This window comes from Balaenoptera physalus (assembly GCF_965194825.1).
Source record: "Balaenoptera physalus genome assembly, chromosome: 2".
Classification (NCBI taxonomy): domain Eukaryota; kingdom Metazoa; phylum Chordata; class Mammalia; order Artiodactyla; family Balaenopteridae; genus Balaenoptera; species Balaenoptera physalus.
The window spans coordinates 89561710-89585209 of NC_138883.1; the positions used below are offsets into that span (position 1 = coordinate 89561710).

General features: G+C 43.6%; 1 protein-coding gene across 1 annotated transcript in view; it reads left to right on the plus strand.

Moving 5' to 3' along the window:
* The window catches only part of TNFAIP8L3 (TNF alpha induced protein 8 like 3), a 39966-nt gene extending 16750 nt beyond the window's left edge, over positions 1-23216 (plus strand). The window contains exon 2 of the mRNA XM_082450168.1: positions 21174-23216. Coding sequence (XP_082306294.1) covers positions 21174-21736 — 563 coding nt within the window. The 3' untranslated portion in view covers positions 21737-23216. The remainder of the gene's footprint in view (positions 1-21173) is intronic.
* The last annotated feature ends 284 nt before the right edge of the window (positions 23217-23500 follow it).

Sequence of the window (23500 nt, forward strand, 5' to 3'; positions counted from 1 at the left end):
GCAGGTGGCAGGGCCACATATAATACAAGGAGGAGGGTGCAGGGGGAGTGGGAGAAAGGGGATGAGGGAAGTTTTGAGCATGTGGAGGGTGAGAAGTCTGGGGGAATCTAGGTGGAGAGGTCTGGCAAGCAGTAACCTGTGGGGGTGGGCAAGAGGTGACATCTCACACTCAGGGACAGTGCGCGGCAAGAGAGAAGAGGGCCCTGAGTAAACTCAGAACACCTAGACTTCAGGCATGGACAGAGGAAAAGGAGTCCTGGCAAAGGCTGAGAAGGACCAAGAGGGGAGATCAGGAAAGCAGAGAACGAGGGAGGTTCGAGTGCCACTAGAGGTCAAGTGAGCCAAGGACAAAGGTGTGTGTCTCGGGGTGCCGCTGGCATTCCCTGTCCCAGAAATTACAGGATAGTCAGCATATCTGGCCCCGCCCACTAATGCCTATAGAACCCTCCACTCACGTGCTGTGACAACAAAAATGTCTTCCCATGTTTCCAAACACTCCTCATGGACAATTAGAAGGCACTCGGTGACCTTGTGAGAGCCATTGCCATTGAGTTTGGGGTGAAACCCAGGGAAGGACAAGACCACAGTTCCTCTGTCCTACTGCGGCCGTCCCTCCTCAGACCTCTTCCTGGGCCCCCGGGCTCTCCTCTCCTCAATCCCCATTCTTTTCCCCATGACATCACTTCCTGGGCTGACCAGTCAGTGTTGGGTTTTGAGGTTTAAATCTAAATATTATTGAGCTCCTTCTATGTGCCAGGGACACCATGGTGGACACAGCAGTCCAGGTCCCCCTCTCCTGGAACTTGCAGTGAACAAACAAGTGACACCAGGTGGGAGGTCCTTGGACAGGTCCCACGTAGAGAGTTTGTTCTGGATAGAGGGAGGGCTCAGGGGAGGGGTGGGAAAGAGGACAGCAAGGGGTGCTTGGATCTGGAGAGAAGATGCACCAAGCAATGGGTGAGATCAGAAAAAGGATGAGCCACTTTCTCTTGGGGGCAGAGAAGTGGGATGACAGGGATGTAAGGCCTGATGAGAAGAACTGGTCCTAGGGTTTTGGATACAACTCCTGTATGCAGCTGCGTCAGCACAGGGCAGCCTGCTGGGGCTGGCCATCTGCAGCTTGGTCTGTGGGTGCTGAGGTCAGCACAGGGAGAAGCCTTGGGGAGAGCCTGCTGACCACTGCTCTGTGGCAAGCACAGGCTGACGTCTGACAGAGGAGTCAAGGGCCCCAGATAGCCGGGGCGGGGTGGGGGGGGGGGTGATGCATTTTGGAGGAAAGCCAAAGAAAAGGAAAGCTGGAGGCTCCAAGGTCAATGCCCCAGGCTTTCAGAAGGAGGGAAAAGCAGGAGGCATTCCATTGCTGAAGCACTGGCATTTGCAGATCTGGGAGAGAGCTTGGTGGCTGGAGGGAAATCAGTGTGAGAGAAGGAAAGCTGAGAATCCCTCCCACTGACATGGGCTCTCATCTCATGAATACACAGTGTGGTTTTTCTTTTTTTTTTTATAGACTTAAAAACTCAGTTTCTGATTCAGAAGAGGTTATTATTAAATTGAGAATATAAAACAAATTAGCGGAATCATCTAGTCCAACTCCCTAATATAACAGACGAAGATACCAGGAAGGTGAAGACTTGGGCCCAGAGCACACAGTGAGCATCCTCGGGGGGCAGCAGCGGCGGGCCTAGGGGCTGGGCTCCTTCACCCCCTGCTGTGGGCTCAGTGGCGAGAGTCAGGACCAGGGGTTGGCTCTCGGTTTTCCCTGTATTGGGGGTTTTCCCCATACTTGGGGATCGACTCCATGGCCACAGCCCTGGCATCCTGACTCCCCAGGACAGCCATTATCAGCATCTTAGAGCGACTGCACCCAGTGACTTGATTTGAAACGGTGAAACTTTTTGGTGGTATTGTCTTATATTACCATGAAGTATAAAGAATTTTATTTGGAAGCTTTTACTGCCTTTAAGACAAGTATGAGGAAAGTTTAATTTAGAAAGGAAGCCTCAGAGAAAGACACATTTATGGGCAACTTCCAGAGAGGCAAGTTTCCACAGCTACTCTCCTATTCAGAGTGGTTCCATCAGAGGAAGGCTCCCAGCAGAACTAAGGAGCCCAACCTCAGGGTACCTTGCAGGAGAGCAAGCTATCCGCCACCCCACCTCCCATCTGCAAACTGGGTCAGATACGACCGTGGCACCAGTGGATATCCAAACTGTGTCTTACTCACGTCTCAGATCTCAGATGCATGAACAACAAGAACAACAAAAAACAGTTACTATAGAATACAGGTAAGGGGTATTATAAGTGATATATTACATATGCCCCTTTCCTGTTGTTTCACTCTCATACTGACTGAAATCCAAAAATGTCATTGTACAAAATTCTTACTTCACTAAAAAGAAATTAAGTAGAACATTGAGCAAGGCATACTGCTGGCTGCCAAATCATCTCCCATCCAGAAGTACCTTCTGGTTTCTTCTCCCTTATGTGTTTCAAGCTCCCTAGTACAGCTAACCGTTTATCTTTTTTTTAAGCTAAACTGAGGGTTAACATATTACTGTATTAATCTAATTATAGCACCTTCCAAGAGCCTCAGTTCTTTAGGCTTAAATACCCACTCTCTCAGGCTATATTTTGTTTATTTTTTTCCAATATAGATTAGAGTTTGTTCCATTTTATTGCCTGCTTTTTTTTTAAACTTTTTAGGCTTTATATCTATCCAAAAATTGGAGAATTCCAAAGACTGACATTTTTATTGCATCAGTCTATTTACTAATTTCACGTATTACCAAGTTGGCATCCTCCCACGGCTCTGAATTCGGCATCCTGCTGGCATCCTTGTTAGCAGTCTGGTGGCCTGAGCCTGAGTTTTTGAGCACCTGCCGTGGTGAACAGTTTGAGATCTGCCAACAGAGAGAGAGGATCACCCAGAGAGACAGACATGGCCTGTGCTATTCTGATCCCCAAAAGCCCCTGAGTTTTAAAATAGCTTGTAAGCATGAAGGGACATGAATGGGGAGGCTCCGGGGGTGGCAGGAGGGATGGACGCTGCTGCCATGGAGAGAGCGTTCCTGATGGAATTGAGCACTGAGGGTGGGGTGGGGTGGGTGATGCATCTCGGCCCCCAGGTGATGCTGCTGCTTGTGGGGCACAGACACACAGAGCCTGACTGGGCCAGGCAGGCAGCTCTGTGTGAAGGCAAGGGACGGACCTCATGCTGAGTTCAGTACATTTGTTTTTTTTTTAGTGTGTTCGGTTCAGTCTACATTTTGTGAATACACACCTCATTCCAGTATGTATCCTGAACAGACAGACTGGGCCTCAAAGCCTGAGAAAATCATTCATTCAGTCGTTCATTTAACAGACATTTATTGGACTACTTCTACTTGGTGGACACTGCCCTAGTTGTGAGGGTTCACAAGTCCCCCGAGCATTGGTCCTGTGAGAACTCAGCACCAGCCACAGTGCAGCAGCATGGGGAAAGGACTGTGCTGGAGTCGGGTGCGAGAGCCACCGTCCCCGGGAAGAAGGATGTGAGGGATGGCCATGGGCTCACAGTGGGAGGAGGCCTTCAGCTGGAACAGACAAGCTGTGGCTGTGCTCCTTCTACCTAGGCAAGGGTCCATTGGATTCACCTGTGGGCATGAGAGGCCCCGCTGGTACTATTTGGCTCTCATCTGTCTGACTATCTTTAGCAAGTTGGGCTAGGGCACAGCCATCCTTGTGAAGGGGTGAGCCGCCCTTTGGCTTCTGATTTGAGTATGACTTCTGACTGACATGGACAAGCAGGCCTCTGGTGGGAGGGCTGGGATGGGGGTAGGTGGAACCAAGGGGTCTGTCTGTGGGGCTCCCTCTCAGGATCACCTGCCACCTCCTGGCTCAGGAAGGAGCATTAGGAGGGAATACTGCCATATGCCAAGAGACACCTTTGGACACCCTTTCCCCCTACATGCAGCCTGGTGCTGGGTTATTTGTTACTGTCCCCAGACCCTTTATAGCAAAAACTGGGAACAAATTAAAGTCTATCAGGAGAGGATTGGGAGAGGAAACGGGAGGATTGGGAGAGGAAATGGGAGAATTGGGAGAGGAAATTATATCATCAAGATGATGATATAATCCATTTATTGACAGAGGAAGATATCCGCAGAATGTTGACTGAAAATGCAGATTAGAAAATAGTGTTCATTGATCCCATGTTTGTGAATATTAAAGTGCATATGCCTGGGAGAGTGTTTGGACGAATATATACATGCTAACCATGGTGCATGGTGGGATCATGGGGTATTCATTTTTTTCCTTTAGCTTATCTGTCTTTTCTGACTGTTCTCAGTGCTCATGTATCATTTTTTATAATCAACTTATTAAAGAAAGAAAATATTTTGAGAAATAGCTCCTCAGTTTCCCCTCTTAAAATAAAACAAGGAGAATGGTATTAAAAATTATGCCAGTAGGGCTTCCCTGGTGGTGCAGTGGTTAAGAATCTGCCTGCCAATGCAGGGGACACAGGTTTGAGCCCTGGTCTGGGAAGATCCCACATGCTGCGGAGCAACTAAGCCTGTGCACCACAACTACTGAGCCCGCGCTCTACAGCCTGCGAGCCACGACTACTGAGCCCACGTGCCACAACTACTGAAGCCCGTGCGCCTAGAGCCTGTGCTCCACAACAAGAGAAGCCACCACAATGAGAAGCCCGCGCACCGCCACGAAGGGTAGCCCCTGCTCGCCGCAACTAGAGAAAGGCTGCGCACAGCAACGAAGACCCAACGCAGCCAAAAATAAATAAATTTATTTTTTTAAAAATTATGCCAGTAGATGGTGTTTATCTATTCCTGAGAGTGATATACCATTCAGAGTGACTACCTACTTTGTGGATGCTCTAGGGAAAGAAATAAAAATCTAAAGATTTTAGATTAAAATTTTAGATTTTAAGCTCTAAAGAGTGGCTACTTGGTGTCACAAGTGGCTTTGTGGACGCATTTTACTAAACTTTCATAAAGCTGTTAATCCTTGTCTAACACATACAGTCTCAGAGAATAGAAAAAGAAAAAGCAACTCAATCCATTTTATGAAGCTAGTTTACTCTGACATCAAAATCAGACAAGGACTGTACTAGGAGAAAGTTATAGACCAATCTCACCTTTGAGCATAGTTGCAAAATGCTGAATATGATATTTACTAATAGAATTCTTCAGTATGTTAAATACATGATCAAGTAGGGCTTATCCTGGGAATGCAATGATGATTTAAATGAAAAGTCTCTTAATAACTGGTTAAATTCACATATTAAGAGAGATAAACCATATAATCATCTCAGTAGGTACAAAGAAAGTGTCTGATAAAATTAGATACACATTTTTACCTTAAAACAAACAAAAGCCATAGCAAACTAGGAACATAAGGAAGATTCCTTAACTTAATAAGAGTATCCATCAAAAATCTACAGCAGACATTATATGTGGTGGGGAAATTCTAGAAGCAACCCTGTTTAAGTCAAGAACAAGACAGGGATCCCAAATAACACCCTTACTATTCAGCATTGTACTAGAGTTTCCCACCAGTGCAATAAGGCAAGAAAAAGAAGTGGGAGGTAGAAGGAAACAATCATTTTGTGCAGGCAGTGTAGTTGTCCACATTAAAAAACCCAAGCAAGTTAGAACTAATAACAGAACTCAGCAAAATTTTTCAATTGGAGATAAATATACAGGAATCAGTTGGGTTCCTATACATCATTAATAACCATTTAGAAACTATAAGAGAAAAAAATTACACTTAGAGTAGCAACCAAAACTATACGGTACCTAGAAGTAACAATAATGAAAGATGTGCAAGAGCTTTATGGGGATGACTATAAAACATTATTGAAGAACAGAGGAGATGTTCTGACTAAATGGAGAGATATATCATGTTAATGGATGGGAAGCTTACTATCATAAAGATACCAGCTTACCTCAGATTAATACAAGGTGTTCATGGCATTTGGTCAAATGACCCAAAAATTCAGTTGAACGAGTAAAGGCAAGAATAATCAAAACAATTTCTAAGAAGAATAAAATGGGGGGAACTTCTCTATGGCCAATCAAGACGTATTATGAGTTACAGTAATTAAGACAGTGTGGTGTTGGTACTGAAACAGACAAATCGATCAGTAGAATAGAGTAAAAAACTCAGACCCATGCAATAAGGAAACTTGTTAAGAAAAAGGTGGCCTAACAGATCAGTAGCAGAAGGATGAACTATTCAATACATTGAATAAATTATGAGGAGAAAAATGTACCTCCTACAACATCCCCAAATAATTTCCAGATGGATTAAAGACCTAAATGTGAAAAGCAAAACCTTAAAACTTTTGGGAAATATATAAGACTCGTTTATCAACTCATGGAAGGAAAGGATTTTTTTAACACAAAATATAAAAACCACTAACCATAAAGGGAAAGACTGATAAATTAGTTAAATTTAACTAGAGTAAAAATTTTAATTTCTATACAGTTAAAGACACCATAAATAAAGTTAAAAGGTAATGCTACAGACTGGGAGGAGATTTTTGCAAGTCATGTGATCAGCAAAGAATTAGAATCCATAATACATAAAAACTCCTACAAATTAACAAGACAAAGACATACAATCCAATTAGGGGGGAAATGACTACATGAATAAGCAATTCACATATGAGAAAGACCTGACTGCTCAATATACACAAAAATATATTGAATCTCAGTAACAATCAGGAAAAGGCATATTGAAACAAGATACCATTTTGTACTTAGCAAATTGGCAAAAATTTTAAAGGTGGACTATCTGAAGTGTTGATGAGGAAGCAGATCCCCAGGAACTCACACACGGCTGCTGAGAGTGAAAATTAGTGCAATCTCGCTGGAAGCAATTGGCAGCTGTGCTACTGGACTCGGAAGTTGTGTTCTAGGTATAGAACCTGGGAGGCTATTGTGTGTGTGCACAAGGAGACACGACTGTGGACTTATTTGCTTGCAGAAAGTGGAAATAATGTAAATGTCCATCAATAGGAAACATGGATAAAGAATATATTCATATAAGCAATGAAATGACTAATTAGATAAATCTTGCAAGAAAGATGTTGAATGAAGAGATGCAGAAGGATCTGTGCAATGTGACACCTTTATCTGAAGTTTACAAACACTCTGAACAATATAATGCTGATGCATGCATACTCATGAAGCAAACATATAAAAACATGGATGAGACAAAAAGACACCTCGACTTCTGAAGTGCAGTTAGATCTGAGGAGATAGAAGGGAAAGAAAGGGAGTTGAAAACAAAAGAAAGGGAATTGAAAACAAAGAGGGCTTCACCCCCGCCTCTGTCTTTGAGGGCAGAATATTAAGATTTGTTCCATCTGGGTGGTGGCCATACAAGTAGAGTTTGTTATATTATCTTCTGTTTTGTCTGTATATTTGAAATGCTTCATGGTTTTTTAAAACATTAATTCTTCCGAGGAAAAACCCAGCTCAATCTCCATCTTAAAATGGGCAATAATTCAAAAAAACATTTAAACTAATTGATGTTTATCACCTCATGAATGGCAGTTTAGTGTGGCAGGTTGAAGCACGGGACTCTGGGGCAGCCTGCCTGGGTCTGAATCGAACTCTGCCACTTCCTAAATGGTAGTTTTAAACAAGCTGCTTAATCTCCCCTTTGCGTGGTTTCCTTGGATGTAAATTGATGATGATGATGATGATGATGATGATGATGATGATGATGATGATGATGATGATGGTGGTGGTGGTGGCGATGGTGGTGGTAGTGATATTAGTACATGCATGTTAAGTTGTTGCAAGGATACAATGAGTTACTGTGCATAATGCACTATATACATAGACTCTTTTTATTTTATTATGCCTGAGTATGACCTACTATTCAGAGAGGCACTAGTTTTTTTTAGATGCAAAAGAGTGGGGGAGGGGATGAATAAGCTTTGTTTAAAGAAATCATGTAAGTAGATGTTGTTTTTAGTGATGATTGCTCTTCTACTGCAGTGAGACAAAAATATCTCTCAGATCTCCAAAATTAACCTGTTGGGCTGGAGATGATTCACCCTGCCCCCCCCTCCCAGTGACTTCACAAGTATCTGCTTCAGTTAGCTCTGGTAAGTAAAATTATCACTCATTCACTTTTCAGAGCTAGCTGTAAAATCAATATGTAAAACAGAACCACTACGCAACTCTGTTCAAATATATAGAATGCCCTCTAAAGATGAAAGCTACATCTACCTTCAAGTTTTGAATAGGTAGTATTGTTCTATCACATCATAAGACTGGCTTTTTTTGTATTTAAGAAAAAAATGATGAAATGTAAATCTTGTTGCTAGATAGGAATTTTAATTGAGGCATAATTAATGTCTCAAATAAGTGAGAAATCACAGTCATTAGGGAGCCAGGGACAATCTTCTAAAAGCAGATGCAGGAAGGCAAAGATTTCAGGCTTTGTCTAGATTTGATTTGGCCCAACTGCAGCTCTTTACTTACTAGCCTCGTAGCTTTGAATGAATTACTTAAATCTGCTGTTCCTCAGTTTCCTTATCTATAAAATGGGACTTATTACAGTCTTTCTTTTGCAGGCCTCTTGTGAGGATCAAATACATAGTGTATACTACCTCAGGTACATAATCTGTGCTCAGTAGTTAACATTATCTCTGACATGATTATTAATTGAACTATGAATCCTTCAGTGCGAATGGATGGGTGGATTGGGGGCATCTACGACAAAATGAGATAATGAGCTGGAAGGTCTTACAGCTGACCCTGCCAACATTTCTTCACTTCACCTGAAGCGATGTTATTTCAAGGCCCAGGAAATTTTTTTGAAATGAAAAAAAAGAGTCTTCATCTTGAAGGTCATCAAATGCTGGTTTTAAAGTGTAATTACTCAGTGCAAGGTGTCACAATGATCTGAATCTGCTTTCCTATAAGAAGCACACTGTTTTGTCTACTATTGCTTTTGTATGTTCTTTCTCAGCACCCTAAAACATCCAGTATTAGCTAGGAAATTTCATCATGTCTGGTCCCCTCAAAACACTCCAATCCTCACTCCTGACTGCTGGATGAATGAATCTCTAGGACTGAGCAGCCACCCAGGGCAAAGCAAAACTCTCTGCCTGTTCCCAGGCCTGACCCAAAGGCAAGATTTCAGGGGCACCCGAGCCTGAGCTAGAGGCAGGACGACTGGCCACATGAAGGGAGATGCAAAGTGGTGAAGACTGGCTAATGCAACACCCCCTCCCCTGCATTTGGCTGTCTAGCAATTCAGTCCTTCCTCCTTCCACCCTCCACCCCAATCCTACTGTACCCAAGCCTGCCTCTCACTTCCTACCCTTATTTTAAAATAATCCATTTTCTTGGTGGGGAAGGAGGGGCGATTTGGTGGTGGGCCACGAAGGGGAGAGAGAAGCCCTAGGAGGACTACCGTGTGGTTCTGACTAACTTGATCCCCAGCAAGCTTTGAACAGAGAGTACACTTTAACCACTGAAGTAGGAATTTGCATTTTAAAGGAATAACCTGTTTATCCCTTGGGATCTTTTTTTTTTTTTTAACATCTTTAGTGGAGTATAATTGCTTTACAATGGTGTGTTAGTTTATACTGTATAACAAAGTGAATCAGCTATACATAAACATATATCCACATATCTCTTCCCTCTTGCGTCTCCCTCCCATCCTCCCTATCCCACCCCTCTAGGTGGTCACAAAGCACTGAGCTGATCTCCCTGTGCTATGAGGCTGCTTCCCACTAGCTATCTATTTTACATTTGGTAGTGTATATATGTCCATGCCACTCTCTCACTTCATCCCAGCTTACCCTTCCCCCTCCCCGTGTCCTCAAGTCCATTCTCTACGTCTGCGTCTTTAATTGGCTAATTATTTAGGGAAACTAGGTCTTTTCACCATCAGTTGCTTGATGGATAGAGACATGGTTTGAATGGGGAAATGGGGAGCTCAGGGTAGAATATGTTGAGTTGGAGGTGCCTACTGTACAGGCTCATGTGCCCATCTCCACCTAGATGCCCCCCCGGAACCCTTCGAAATCAGCGTGCTCAGGACTGAAGTCATCTTCCCCACACACGCTCCCAGATGCCTGTTTCAGCTGGTGCTGCCTAATGTTCCCCACCCCACATCTCCCAAGCTAGAAGAAGCACTCAGCATCACTCCTGACACATCCCTCTCCCCCAAAGTCACACAGTCTGTTCCTTATTGCCTCTCCCCATCACCCACAGGACAAGCTAAGATCAAAATCACAATATGTCTGTCTTGCTAATTGCTGTGGCTTCCTACTGCCTTGGGGAATATCTCGAGGCAAGTAAAAGTGTGTGAAATCCATATTTCAAATCATCTTATTAGAATTTTTGTAATTTTTATAGCCCATTTCTTGTCTGATCTGACTAGATCATTACCTTTACCTTATAATTTGGCTGCGGAAAAGCTCTTACGAGGAGGATAATCGTCAGCTCTGCCATTTTCTTGCCATTCACTTGTGCTGGCATGATTAGTGTATTGTCTTCAGGCCTCAGTTTTGTTTCTTGCAGGAATCTTTTGAAATCATTGGTCCATTTCATAAGGGTTAGTTTAGTTAGAACTAAATAATATAATCAGTGAGTCTATTTAACCAAGCACACGCAAACATATGCCAAAAAAAATCAAAACTGCTGAAAAGCAACAAACAAATGAGAGAGACACACTAAAATACTCCCCCACCCCCGGGAAGCAGGGGGACCTTCCCCTCTTTCCTTAGAACACCACACACCAGTAGGTCCCAAGGTTAGCCTGAATGTTAAATATTAGTAAAGCTTAACCCATCTCATTAGAAAACAAGGAAACAGAAATAAAGGTTCTAATGTTTTCATTTTGCACACCCCCTCAGGGTGCCTGGTGGAAGCTGCTGCCCTTCAAGTCACGGTGACCCACTCACAGGACCCACAAGCTGCTTGCTTCTTATTGCAGGCAGTGGAAATCTGGGGACCTCAGGTCTTCTCAGCAGCAGGGGTGAGCCCAGGGGACATGTCCTCAAGGCTCTCTTGGAGGGTGGGGAAGAGACCAAACCTGAGAAGGCCTCAAGGGTGTGCTGGATTAACCCCCAGTCAGAAAAGTCTATTTCCTATTCCTCCTAGGTCATCTAAGTTTTACTGTGATGCCTTTTAAATTATCCCAAAATACCTTTCTTAAGCCTAGAAAATGCCATCTCATTCAAGTATGAAAGGGATTAGACCTAACAGGCATTTTTCATGAGCTGCCAAGCTTTGATCATTTTCTGTGGGGGGAGGGAAGGATCAAGATTTTGCTTGTCTCTAACTCAAAGATCCTACCATCCCTTGACCATTTCACTTCATTGTACCTCCTCCAGTGCCATCTTTCTTCTTTAATATTCCGGCAGTATACAAACCACAGTCTTATATATACAAGGGAAGGAAAATATTTTCCAGTTTGACTCCACTGGAGATGCAACACCTCAATTAGTCTTTCCGGAAACTGTAACAGTGTTAGGTTTGCATTTCAAAAAACTACTTAAGGTTCCTTAATAGTTTTGTCCCCATAGCTACATAGGGACCTAGAACTTAAGCAGAGGCAATGTCTTCTCTAGAAGGTGTTGTATCGTTGTCATGGATATCCCATCCTGCAGACCACCTCACCCCCAGAGCCAACCCCTTCCTTATCATTCATCCAGAGAACAGACAAGGAAGCAGGAAGGGAGGGGGGAGGGTGTTACTCTCCCCCGACTCCTGGCCCCTTATTGACTGTGAAGGATGGAGCTTAAGGGACATGACTGGCCCAATCAGCTTTTCTGGGTGCATGTGCAGGTGAGCAGAAGGATAGGTGCTCATTGTGAAAGTTCACATTCGAAGTAGTTTGTAAAGCTGCTCCGTCTCAAGGAAGCTTGCTTGAACTTTATTTCCAACAGTTAAATGTAAGTGATTTGAGTGCCAGAAACTTGGACTACCATAAATCACCCTCTGCCCAGGCCTTCCCCTCCCCGTGCCCCAGAGACTCCCCTCCCACCTTCCTTGTACTCTGGACCTTCAACTTTGACAGATGGTGCTTATTAAGCACCACAGATTGTTTTTCTCAGAGTACCATCTCCACCCCTAACTTCTACTTAACATTTTTAGCTCTCTTCCTTGCCATTATCCTAAGCTGTTTACAGAAGTGAAGTGATACTGTGTGAGTGCTGGCTATTACAGATAACTTTATAATTTTGAAACAGCTATCCATCCTCATATACAAGTTTTCTGCACACTCCTTAACCAGAGGTAGAGAAGTTACCAAGTCCTGAGAGTAAGGAGAGAAGAGCTGAGTCTGTCCCCTAGCCCCTCTCTGCCACAACCCATCCTGGCTTGACGCTCAGAGCTCTTCTCTGGGCTGTAACTGACAGCTGAGAGCCTATCATCTTTCATAACCATCATTTATTTTTCCCAGAATGTATTACCTTGCCTTTACCATGCTGAAGTTCATCTGCCTCTTTTCTGCCTACTCACCCTTGGCTTGGTAAGATCTTCCTGCTGTTTATCACCACCAGCTTGGCATTTCACCAGCCGGAAGAGCTTAGTGTTTTCTAGAAACGTGGAAACATCACTTGTGCTACGGCTGAACATCATTTATAGAAGCATCAGCTCAGACTAGCCCCAGCACTTTTCCATGCAGTGAAGGGCCCACTTAAATTATCTTTTGCTTTCTCTCTTCAAACTATTCGCTCCCATTGTCACGCCATTTTCCCAGCATAGTCCTGGTACTTTTTCTTTCCTTGTAATGTTCCAAGGGTGCTTAATCTCAGAGCACTGACTCCATAATCCTTTCATCTGAGCTCCTCCATCAGACTTGGTTTAAGGAAGCCCTTGTTTTTTCCTACAAGGATGAACTTTGCAGCTTCCTCAGTCTCGTCTCCTTGTGCTAGTTAGGTGAGCTGCATAATAATAGCTGCATAATCACATTTTTATTTCCATTCTTAGAGATTCTCAGCTACTGTAAACAATCCCTTACTTTTCATGGGTGGGAAATGGGAACTTTTGTTCAAAAATGGTTAAGAGAATCATCGCTGGCTAAAAGAGCCTTCTTAAGGCTTGTACGCAAGAAAAAGAGAATAGTTTTTGCCACGACCTATCCTAGATCTTCTCGGTGTTTCCCACAAACAAACATGTGCATGCCACTTAGGCCTGTATCCCCAGGTATCCCAACTGCACTCCTGACTTTGGCTTCCAAAGCTCACACTCTTCCTCTCAGCCCGTAGTGTTTCTCCCTGATGGGTCACCAACATGGTCCCTCTGCAAAAGGTGGAGACAGAAGGATGGATGGAAGGAAACAAGCCCAAGATTTCCATGTACAAAAAGTCTGCCCCACCCAGCTCTCCCTCAGTGCGCACACTCTCCCTTAAATCGTGTGTGCGTGTTGGAAACAGTACTGGCTCTCCAGCCCTACCCCTGGGAGTTGTCAGAGTTGACCAGATTGGTGTCTTGATGTTATTTCATCAAATAAATAATAAAACTTCACAGGTATCTTTACTACAGGACTTCTCAGAGCCTTTAATAAGCTACCTGGTATGGCGCATCATGAAAAGCCAGCCACAATGTGTAGTCATCTACAAACTCATTTAGCTCATCACAAAACCTTCTCCCCTGGAACATCTGATGGGACTAGTATTCTGTAAGATACACGTTGGGGCATGCCGTGATCAGTGGGTCCTACCTTCAGCATGTCAGAATCATGCTGAATGTTAGGGAGCTTGTGATTACTGGCCCTACTCCTAAAGATTTTAATACTGACAGTCTGGTGTAAGTGTGGGAATCTACTTGCTTGTTGTTTTTTATTAAAGCTTCCCTTATAATTTGATGATCTGTAATTCCTCTGCTCTAGCCTCTTGATTGTTAGGCTTCAGAGATTTGATACCTGTGACCCTCCTGAGCCCTCACCATAGAAGCTTGTACCTCAAGTCCCTTTGTAGGTAAATAACATGTTCTTTTACAAGAGAAATAGCTGAGAACATATGAGGGAAACCACCCAAGGCCTTTGTGATTTGGGGAAAATTGCTGGCCTGTTTCGATAACTTTAGAAACCACTTCCTGACATCGTAGCCATCCCCACCTATCCACATTCAAGTCCACCTTCAGAGCCCATAGAGCTTCCCCCAGCTGTTCTCACTCATGCCAATTTGGGCTGTTTCACATGTTTAAGTGTTTTGTTTCATTTGTCTATATCTCGCCTCCCTGCAGGACCATATTCAGAGTAGGACCCAATTAAATATTGGGGGGAGGGGGGAAGGACGTCCCCCATAGCACTTCTTACAGAGTTGAACAAATAGTAAATGCTCAATAATTGCAGAGCAACCAAGGGACAAAAGAAACCTTGGCCCAAAAGAGACAAAAAAAAAAAAAAAAAAGGTCAAGATTGACTCTAGAATTAAAAAGTAGAGAAGGGTGGTAAGTGCGGCAACAAGAGTATACAGCTTACCCTGCTGAGACGACAGGATCTTCAATATTAGGTATGTATCGTCTTCCTCTCTCTGGAATTTTTCCTTTGTTACTTCCCTGTTCTTCATTTTTTAGGTCAATGATATATGCATCACTAGCAGCTCAGGAATAGGGTGACCAACTTGTCCCAATTTGCCTGGACTTTTCCAATTTTAGCCCTGAAAGTCCACCAGGCAGGAAACCCCTCAATCCTGGCAAATCAGGGCTCTACTCAAAAAACACCGTTTTCTGGGACTTCCCTGACGGTCCAGTGGTTAAGACTCCGTGCTTCCACTGCAGGGGGCACAGGTTCAATCCCTGGTTGGGGAACTAAGATCCCGCACGCCTTGCAGTGCGCCAAAAAACAAAAAAACAACAACAGATAAATCAGAGCTTCCTGACCAGATAAAATTGGGAAATGCTTTACCACACTCTACTCACCTGAACTAGTTTCCTAGAGCTACTGTAACAAATTACCACAAACTCAGTGATTTAAAACAACGTAAATTTATCATCTCACAGCTTTGGAGATCAGAAATCCTAAATGAGTTACACAGGTCTGAAAATCGTTGTCAGCAGGACTGCATTTTTTCTGGAGGCTCTAGGGGGTAATCTGTTCCCTTGCCTTTTTCAGCTTCTAGAGGCTGCCTACGTTCCTTGGCTGGTGGTTCCCTCCTCCATCTTTGAAGCCAGCTATTTTACATCCCTTCGATCCTCTCCTCCCATCACCACATCTCCTTTTCTGACTCTCTCTCCCTCTTTCACTGATAAAGACCCCTGTGATTGCATCGGGCTCACTGGCTAATCCAGGGTGATTTCTCCATCCCTAAATCCTTAACTTAGTCATGTCTGCAAAGTCTCTTTTACCAGATAAGATAACACACGCACAGGTTCCAGGACTAGGATGTGGACATCTTTGGGGGCCATGATTCTGCCTACCATACCCACCCCTCTCTGACAGTTGATAAAACACCCTAATCAATTAAAGAAATATTTTTAAAGTCTTACAAGATTCTGTTTAATGTTGCTTAACCCTGTGTTTTCCAAACTTATTTGATCAAGAAAGTTTATTCAGAGAGTACTATGAGAAGTGAAATGAGTCGGTCAGGGAAAGACAAATACCGTATGATAACACTCATATGTGTAATCTAAAACATACAACAACAAACTAGTGAATATAACAAAAAAGAAGCAGAATCACAGATATAGAAAACAGACTAATGGTTACCAGTGGGGAGAGGGAAGAGGGGAGGGGCAAGATAGGGGTAGGGAATTCAGAGGTACAAACTATTATGCATAGAATAAGCTACAAGGATATATTGTACAACATGGGGAATATAGCCAATATTTTATAATTATAAATGGAGTATAACCTTTAAAAAAAAAAAAAAAAACCTCTTTACTCCCCTCCCCCACCCCCACCCCCCAAAGAACACCACTTAACATCTCATGGAATGCTGCTGCTCTTACGGAAGAGCAGGACTCAAACTGGTGTGTGCACCACGGAGAGACCAGAGACTTTCCATGCGATGAGCAGATGAGAGTTTTGGGGGAATTGATTTATAAATCCAATTCCTCTTTCTCACTGCAATACTCTTTTCTTATATTTATTTATTTTATTTATTTTTTTTGGCTGTGTTGGGTCTTGCTGCTGTGTGTGGGCTTTCTCTAGTTGCGGCGAGCAGGGGCTACTCTTCGTTGCGGTGCGAGGGCTTCTCATTGCGGTGGCTTCTCTTGTTGTGGGGCACACGCTCTAGGCACGCAGGCTTCAGTAGTTGTGGCACGTGGGCTCAGTAGTTGTGGCACACGGGCTTAGTTGCTCCGTGGCATGTGGGATCTTCCCGGACCAGGACTTGAAGCTGTGTCCCCTGCATTGGCAGGCGGATTCTTAACCACTGCGCCACCAAGGAAGCCGAAATACTCTTTTCTAAATTCATCTGTCAGAGCAACAATCTGAGGTCAGAGGGTGGTGAACCTTCCTTCTTTCCACCGTTTCAGTCATGGGGTTCCCACCCATAATGAATCTTACTGGGACAAATACATTTTCCTGGGTTGCAAAACCTGGTCAAACAAAGGGATGATGTGAAGCTTTGGTGTTGGTGATGCCTCTCTTAATCAAAGCACCATAACCTGCCCCTACCCATCTCATTTGGAGGTGCATTTCCAATAAAACTTTATTTTTTATGTTTAGTATTTATCAAAAGTTTAATATTTGTACCCAAAATAATTAGAATGATAACTCACTCCAGAAGGAATTTTTTTAAGGATTGGAGATTTTGATCACTGGAATCATCTTTTAATTTAAATTTCAATATGTATGGATCCTTTGGTTATAGAGAATTATGACGGGTTGATCAAATAAAACATTTTCAAGCATAAAAACAGATATTAAGTTAAAGTTTCTGGATGTCATAGAATAGAGATACAATTTCAAGGAGAAAAAAGAATAATGTAGCAAGTCTAATTTTTTTTAACATCTTTATTGGAGTATAATTGCTTTACAATGGTGTGTTAGTTTCTGCTGTATAACAAAGTGAATCAGCTATACATATACATATATCCCCATATCCCCTCCCTCTTGCGTCTCCCTCCCACCCTCCCTATCCCACTCCTCTAGATGGACACAAAGCACTGAGCTGATCTCCCTGTGCTATGTGGCTGCTTCCCACTAGCTATCTATTTTACATTTGGTAGTGTATATATGTCCATACCACTCTCTCACTTTGTCCCAGCTTACCCTTACCCGTCCCCGTGTCCTCAAGTCCATTCTCTACGTCTGTGTCTTTATTCCTGTCCTGCCCCTAGGTTCTTCAGAACCTTTTGTTTTTTAGATGCCATATATATGTGTTAGCATATGGTATTTGTTTTTATCTTTCTGACTTACTTCACTCTGTATGAGTCTCTAGGTCCATCCACCTCACTACAAATAACTCAATTTTGTTTCCTTTTATGGCTGAGTAATATTCCATTGTATATATGTGCCACATCTTCTTTATCCATTCATCTTTCGATGGACACTTAGGTTGCTTCCATGTCCTGGCTATTGTAAATAGAGCTGCAATGAACATTGTGGTACATGACTCTTTTTGAATTATGGTTTTCTCAGGGTATATGCCCAATAGTGGGATTGCTGGGTCGTATGGTAGTTCTATTTTTAGTTTTTTAAGGAACCTCCATACTGTTCTCCATAGTGGCTGTATCAATTTACATTCCCACTAACAGTGCAAGAGGGTTCCTTTTCTCCACACCCTCTCCAGCATTTATTGTTTGTAGATTTTTCGATGATGGCCATTCTGACCGGTGTGAGGTGATACCTCATTGTAGTTTTAATTTGCATTTCTCTAATGATTAGTGATGTTGAGCATCCTTTCATGTGTTTGTTGGCAATCTGTGTATCTTCTTTGGAGAAATATCGATTTAGGTCTTCTGCCCATTTTTGGATTGGGTTGTTTGTTTTTTTGACATTGAGCTGAATGAGCTGTTTATAGATTTTGGAGATTAATCCTTTGTCAGTTGCTTCGTTTGCAAAATTTTCTCCCATTCTGAGGGTTGTCTTTTTGTCTTGTTTATGGCGGCAGCTCTAATTTTTAAAGGAGAGCTTGCTCCTGTCATTTTAAAATGGACAATAATGGATGTTGTATCACTGTGGTATGTGGTATGTACATTGGACACTTTTAAAAGAATAATTTAACACATTGATTTTAAAGTATCAATATTTACAATATCTAGACATTTAATCTACTTAGAAATTCTAACTATTTAACCATAAGGTGAAAAATACTTGCTGTCAAGTTAAAAAATATGCAAGGAGGTACTAGCTTTTCAAAATTCTTATGGGGCTGTAAGAGCAAAAGGTGTGATGACCACTGCTCTGGAGAAAACTTTTGGGAATGCTGGTGGTGAAAAGAGCAGGGTTTGGAATCCGGCTAGCAGGGAAGCCTTGGTTAAAAACACCAGCTTCACCCAGCTCTTAGGGTTAAAGCCATGAAGTGCCTGGCACAGAGCCAGTGCTTCCTCATTCAACAACAGCTGCCATGGGCCACCAATGCACTGGGCTTGGGACGTCCAGTGGGGCTTGGACACATATCCCTGCTCCCACAGAGCTTACATTCCAGTGGACACACAGTTGATCCGTTGCTTCTGTGTAAATGCATGTGTGCTGCATTTCCAGAGAACCTCTTCAAATACCTTCTTCTCAAGCAGTTTTTAGGAGTTGTGTCTATAAAGAAATGACTCATTTTTTGATATTCCAGAACAGATCCATCTAGATTCCATTGTTCCCATCAAAATAATCACCTAAGGAGGCATACACTTATTTTGGTGACACGGCCAAAGCTCAGAGTCTTTAAGTTTCTCCTGTGGAACTGATTTCAAAGCATACAGCACAATCTTTTAAACATCCTTAATGCTGGTAAATATTTGTTTGGGGAAGAGGAATTTGATGTTTTTGGAACAAAGGTTATTTACACAAAGGTCTGGGTGACCATGGTAGATGATCAGACCGGGCAGTAATATTATTTGTCTCAAACTCTGGAAGGGCATAAATCTCACCATAAGGAAAAGTCAAGAATTACTGTTTATTCCCTTCACACTGAAGCTGAAGGGAAAATCCTGGCTGTATCAGGGTCACTTGCTCCGAAGTTGCTTAAAGAGTCTATGGTCTCAGACTTTTAGGAGAGAGCTTCCTGGGGCTGTGGGAGACCCGTGGTGCCTGCTGCTTTAGTTCTGCTGATCCCACTTTAGTGACCCCACTCCAGGCCGTGACCCTGCGGCTTACAGCTGGAAGAGGTCCGTGAGCAGAAGTAGCTGTCCTGGAAAGACCCAGGGCCGAGGGAGCAAGGCTGGGCTGGGAGGGAGGGAGTCAGTCCATGAGGGGATATGCGGGTGGAGGAAGTGCTGGGTCGTATGTCTGAATTGTGTTTAAGTGTTTACTGAGTCCGTGTCTGCAAGACCTAAGCACCAGGGATTAATGGCATTCCACTGAGGGGATGGGTCTGAGGTGGGCAGAGGGGGTGGGATATGAGTTGGGGAGGGGCCAGGCAGGATTGCAAAAGCTGGTATGTGGGGCTTCCCTGGTGGCGCAGTGGTTGAGAGTCTGCCTGCCAACGCAGGGGACACAGGTTCCAGCCCTGGTCTGGGAAGATCCCACATGCTGCGGAGCAACTAGGCCCATGAGCCACAATTACTGAGCCTACGCGTCTGGAGCCTGTGCTCCGCAACAAGAGAGGCCGCGATAATGAGAGGCCCGTGCACCGCGATGAAGAGTGGCCCCCACTTGCCACAACTAGAGAAAGCCCTCGCACAGAAACGAAGACCCAACACAGCCATAAATAAATAAATAAATAAATAAATAAACCCAAAGTTTAAAAAAAAAAAGCTAGTATGTGTGGCCACCTGTCTGTCAATGCTGCCTGTCACTTCCATGTAGCCACAGAGCACTGGACAAAAACTCTAGGGATCCTAGAGCCATCAGTTCTCAAAGGAAAATTTATTCTTCTGCAGTACTACTCTGGCATTTAACTTAACAAACACTATTCCATCCCTGTGCCCAGAACTGAGCTAGGTGCTGTAGGAGATGTTGTCTCTGTCCTCCAGCGACTTGAATGTCCTTGGGAAGATAAGAACGATGCACACACGTACTGCTGACTGTCAAATATCAGTTCCAGCTAACTGGTGACTTCATGGAGTATTCGATCCAATCTAAGACACCATCGATTATAAGATGCCTTTTATGCTCTTAAGAAAGAAGAAAATGCTGCCAATTAGACTGCAAATGATTGCTTTCTTATTGCTTAGAATTTTTATTTTATACTTATTGAAAGATCCCTTTTAGACTTACTTGTACACAGTGTTATTTCTTTTAACATATATTGTTCTCATTCGTTCATAGAGTGGAAAGTAACGGGGAAATAAAGTGGCTTTGGTTTTTCTAAGCTTCCTCACATTCAGGGTACTTCTGTACTCAGCTGAAGCATCTTTGCTTGGAATTGTTTATGTCTGTGTTTCCCACAAAATGTGGTCCTGTGTGCCATCGAGAACATTGGTGAGCAACATTTCTTACAAGAGTACTCATGACTTTTATTCCAAATCTGTCTCCTCTTGTGTAAACTGATGTACACATAGGTAATGCAACCACAGCACAACTACCACCTGGCAACAGTGACTATAAGACACATCCCAATTTCCAAGATATCAAACATGAAAAAAAAATACATCTTAGACTCAATGAAATATGAATTCTGAGACTCAGTCAAAAAATACTACCATGATCAACCACCCAGGTCTGTCCTAAGAATGGGGCTGGCATTGGTGCTACATTCTTATCATTAAGCAATAATTTCCTCCTGTAAATTTGCAAAACTGAATAGTTTCCTGTGCAATAATCATTGGAGGGAGTTCTTTGTGAGCAAATAGAGTCAAGGAGGCTTTTTGCATGAACTAAGTCAAAAGCGTGAGATTTGGCCCGGACATGAGGAGACCACGTCTAGAGAGGAAAGAGCGCAATTTAAAAGGTTCAAGAGGGTAAACAAGCATGTCATGTGGCGAGCACAGTGGAGTAACCAGGCTGGGGTGGGGTTTCATAAAAGAGTCGTGGGGTATGAAGGCATGAATTTTTGCTGTAAGAACATAAGTTCAAGTTAGTATGTTTCACTGGTAGAAACATAATAAACAGTTCTAGTATTTCTATAACTTTTATTTCTTTTCTTACCATAGGTCCTGATGTTTTTAGTTCAAAGAACCTTGCCCTTCAAGCCCAGAAGAAGATTTTGAGCAAAATAGCCAGTAAAACTGTGGCCAACATGCTGATTGATGACACCAGCAGCGAGATCTTTGATGAGCTCTACAAAGTCACCAAAGAGCACACACACAACAAGAAGGAAGCCCACAAGATCATGAAAGACTTAATCAAGGTGGCGATCAAAATTGGGATCCTCTACCGGAACAACCAGTTCAGCCAGGAGGAAGTTGTTATTGTGGAGAAGCTCAGGAAGAAACTGAACCAGACCGCCATGACAATCGTCAGCTTCTATGAGGTAGAATACACCTTCGATAGAAATGTGCTCTCCAAGCTCCTACATGAGTGCAAGGACCTGGTGCATGAACTGGTACAGCGACACCTGACACCCAGGACCCACGGGCGCATCAACCATGTCTTCAACCACTTTGCCGATATGGAGTTCCTCTCCACCCTTTATAGCCTGGATGGAGACTGTAGGCCCAACCTCAAGAGGATTTGTGAGGGAATCAATAAATTGCTAGATGAGAAAGTCCTCTGAATGCCTTCCCTCCTCCTGGACTTGGCTGCGTTCATGTTACAGCACCCAGCGTGTTCCAGGTGAGAATCAGGAAAACAAGAAGAAACCCTTGTCAAAGATGCCCATGTTCTGTCCTGTTCATCCCTCTGATGTTGATGCTAGATTGAGCTCAGGTATGTTTATCACCTAAGCTCTCTGCTGAGGTCTGTACTTCAATCTCCTTTGTTTGCAAGCCCAAAGGACATCTCATCTATTCTAAGCAGAAAAGCTGCTCTGCTCATCTAGGTGGGCCCAGTTCATCTTGTGGAGTGGAAGGAGCCCTGGACCAGGGGTCAGAGGACATGGGTTTGGTTCCCAGCTCCATCAGTTACAATTTTGTCCTCTGGATCCTGGAACCATCATGCCCACCTGCCTACCTCCCAGGGCTGCTGTGAGGATCAAATGAGATTATGTTCATGCTTTTAAAAACTCTAATAAAAGGTCTTACTAGTTTCTCTTTGGCATGTGGCAGGGATCAACCTGGATCTAGACTAATATATTAAGCAGCAGAGAAAAGAACAATAGTTTCTAATGGGCTGGGTTTGCAATTTGTCTCTAGATGTGCTGTTTCAAACAAAATAAAAATGAATCCAAAGGTGTGAAAAAGTATAGCTGCAAATTGGGAAAATGTTTTTCAAGAGCTGTGTTTTTTAGGTCTTAGATGTGCAGGTTTATGGTCCTGCAGAGGGAAACGTTCTGGGGGCGGAGGGGGAGAGTGGAGAGAGAGTTTCCCACCCATCATGCAGAAGCAGAGAAGAACTGTGCTCCCCCTGCCCCTGCAGGACTGGCCTCTCCCCATCTGAGGGGCACCATCCGGGAGGCACGGGGAAGGTTTATGCTGGCATGCACAGCAGAGCTGGGCAGAATGAAGCCCTATCCGTCTTTCTTGGTCTTTCACAGTCTTTCTGTGCTGTTTTCTCTGGTTTGTTAATAAATTGAAATTACCCTTCAAATAAGAGGTTTTGGAGTTGTGATTCAAAAATCAAATTCCTTGGAGTTAGATACAGTGTTAGGAATAATGGGATTAAAAGGAAGAAGACAATGAAGAGTAAGAGCTTTGCACTTAGACCCTAAGGGAAAGTAGCCCCTGGGGGAGCATGTATAGGATGGAGCCTGTGCCCCTGGTTGATGGGGAGCTAGTTCATGGACACTGTGACCGCCTTCTCTGAATGTCTCAAAGCCTCGCTTTCACACAAAATATTTAATGCCTTATAATGTTGTCTGGAGGACACCACCTTAAGAGACTTGCCCTTCCAGCATCACCTCCTGTCCTGTTATGCTTCTCCTGTATCTGATGATAATGCAAAAATACTATATTAGCTCAGCCCCATGGTTCATCCCACCCCATGGCCTCTCTCTAGCAGGAGCATCAAGAGATGGTTTGTGGGAGGGTGTGAAAAGATGGCCACTGAACCTGCTGTGGCCATTCAGCCCCAACTGGCTCCCATGTCAACATCAGTATAAAGTATCCTGTTAAGTTCTTCAGCCACCAGTATTCAAAATTACTTCACAGGAAGGATGTCCAGTGGGGAATAGGGAATAGTTAAGTCAGCCCCTGTCTCCATGTTTGACAAACATGGCCCAGCCCCTTCTCACAGTCCCGGGGACGGAACAGTGATGCCCTGTGCACACCTGGGCTGGGGAGGTTGTTGGTCATTTAGGCAGTGCCTGTGGAAGCTACGGGCGACAGGCTCCTACCTGCCCACCTGCCACCAGGCAGCAAGCAGCCCAGCCGTAGCCGAATTT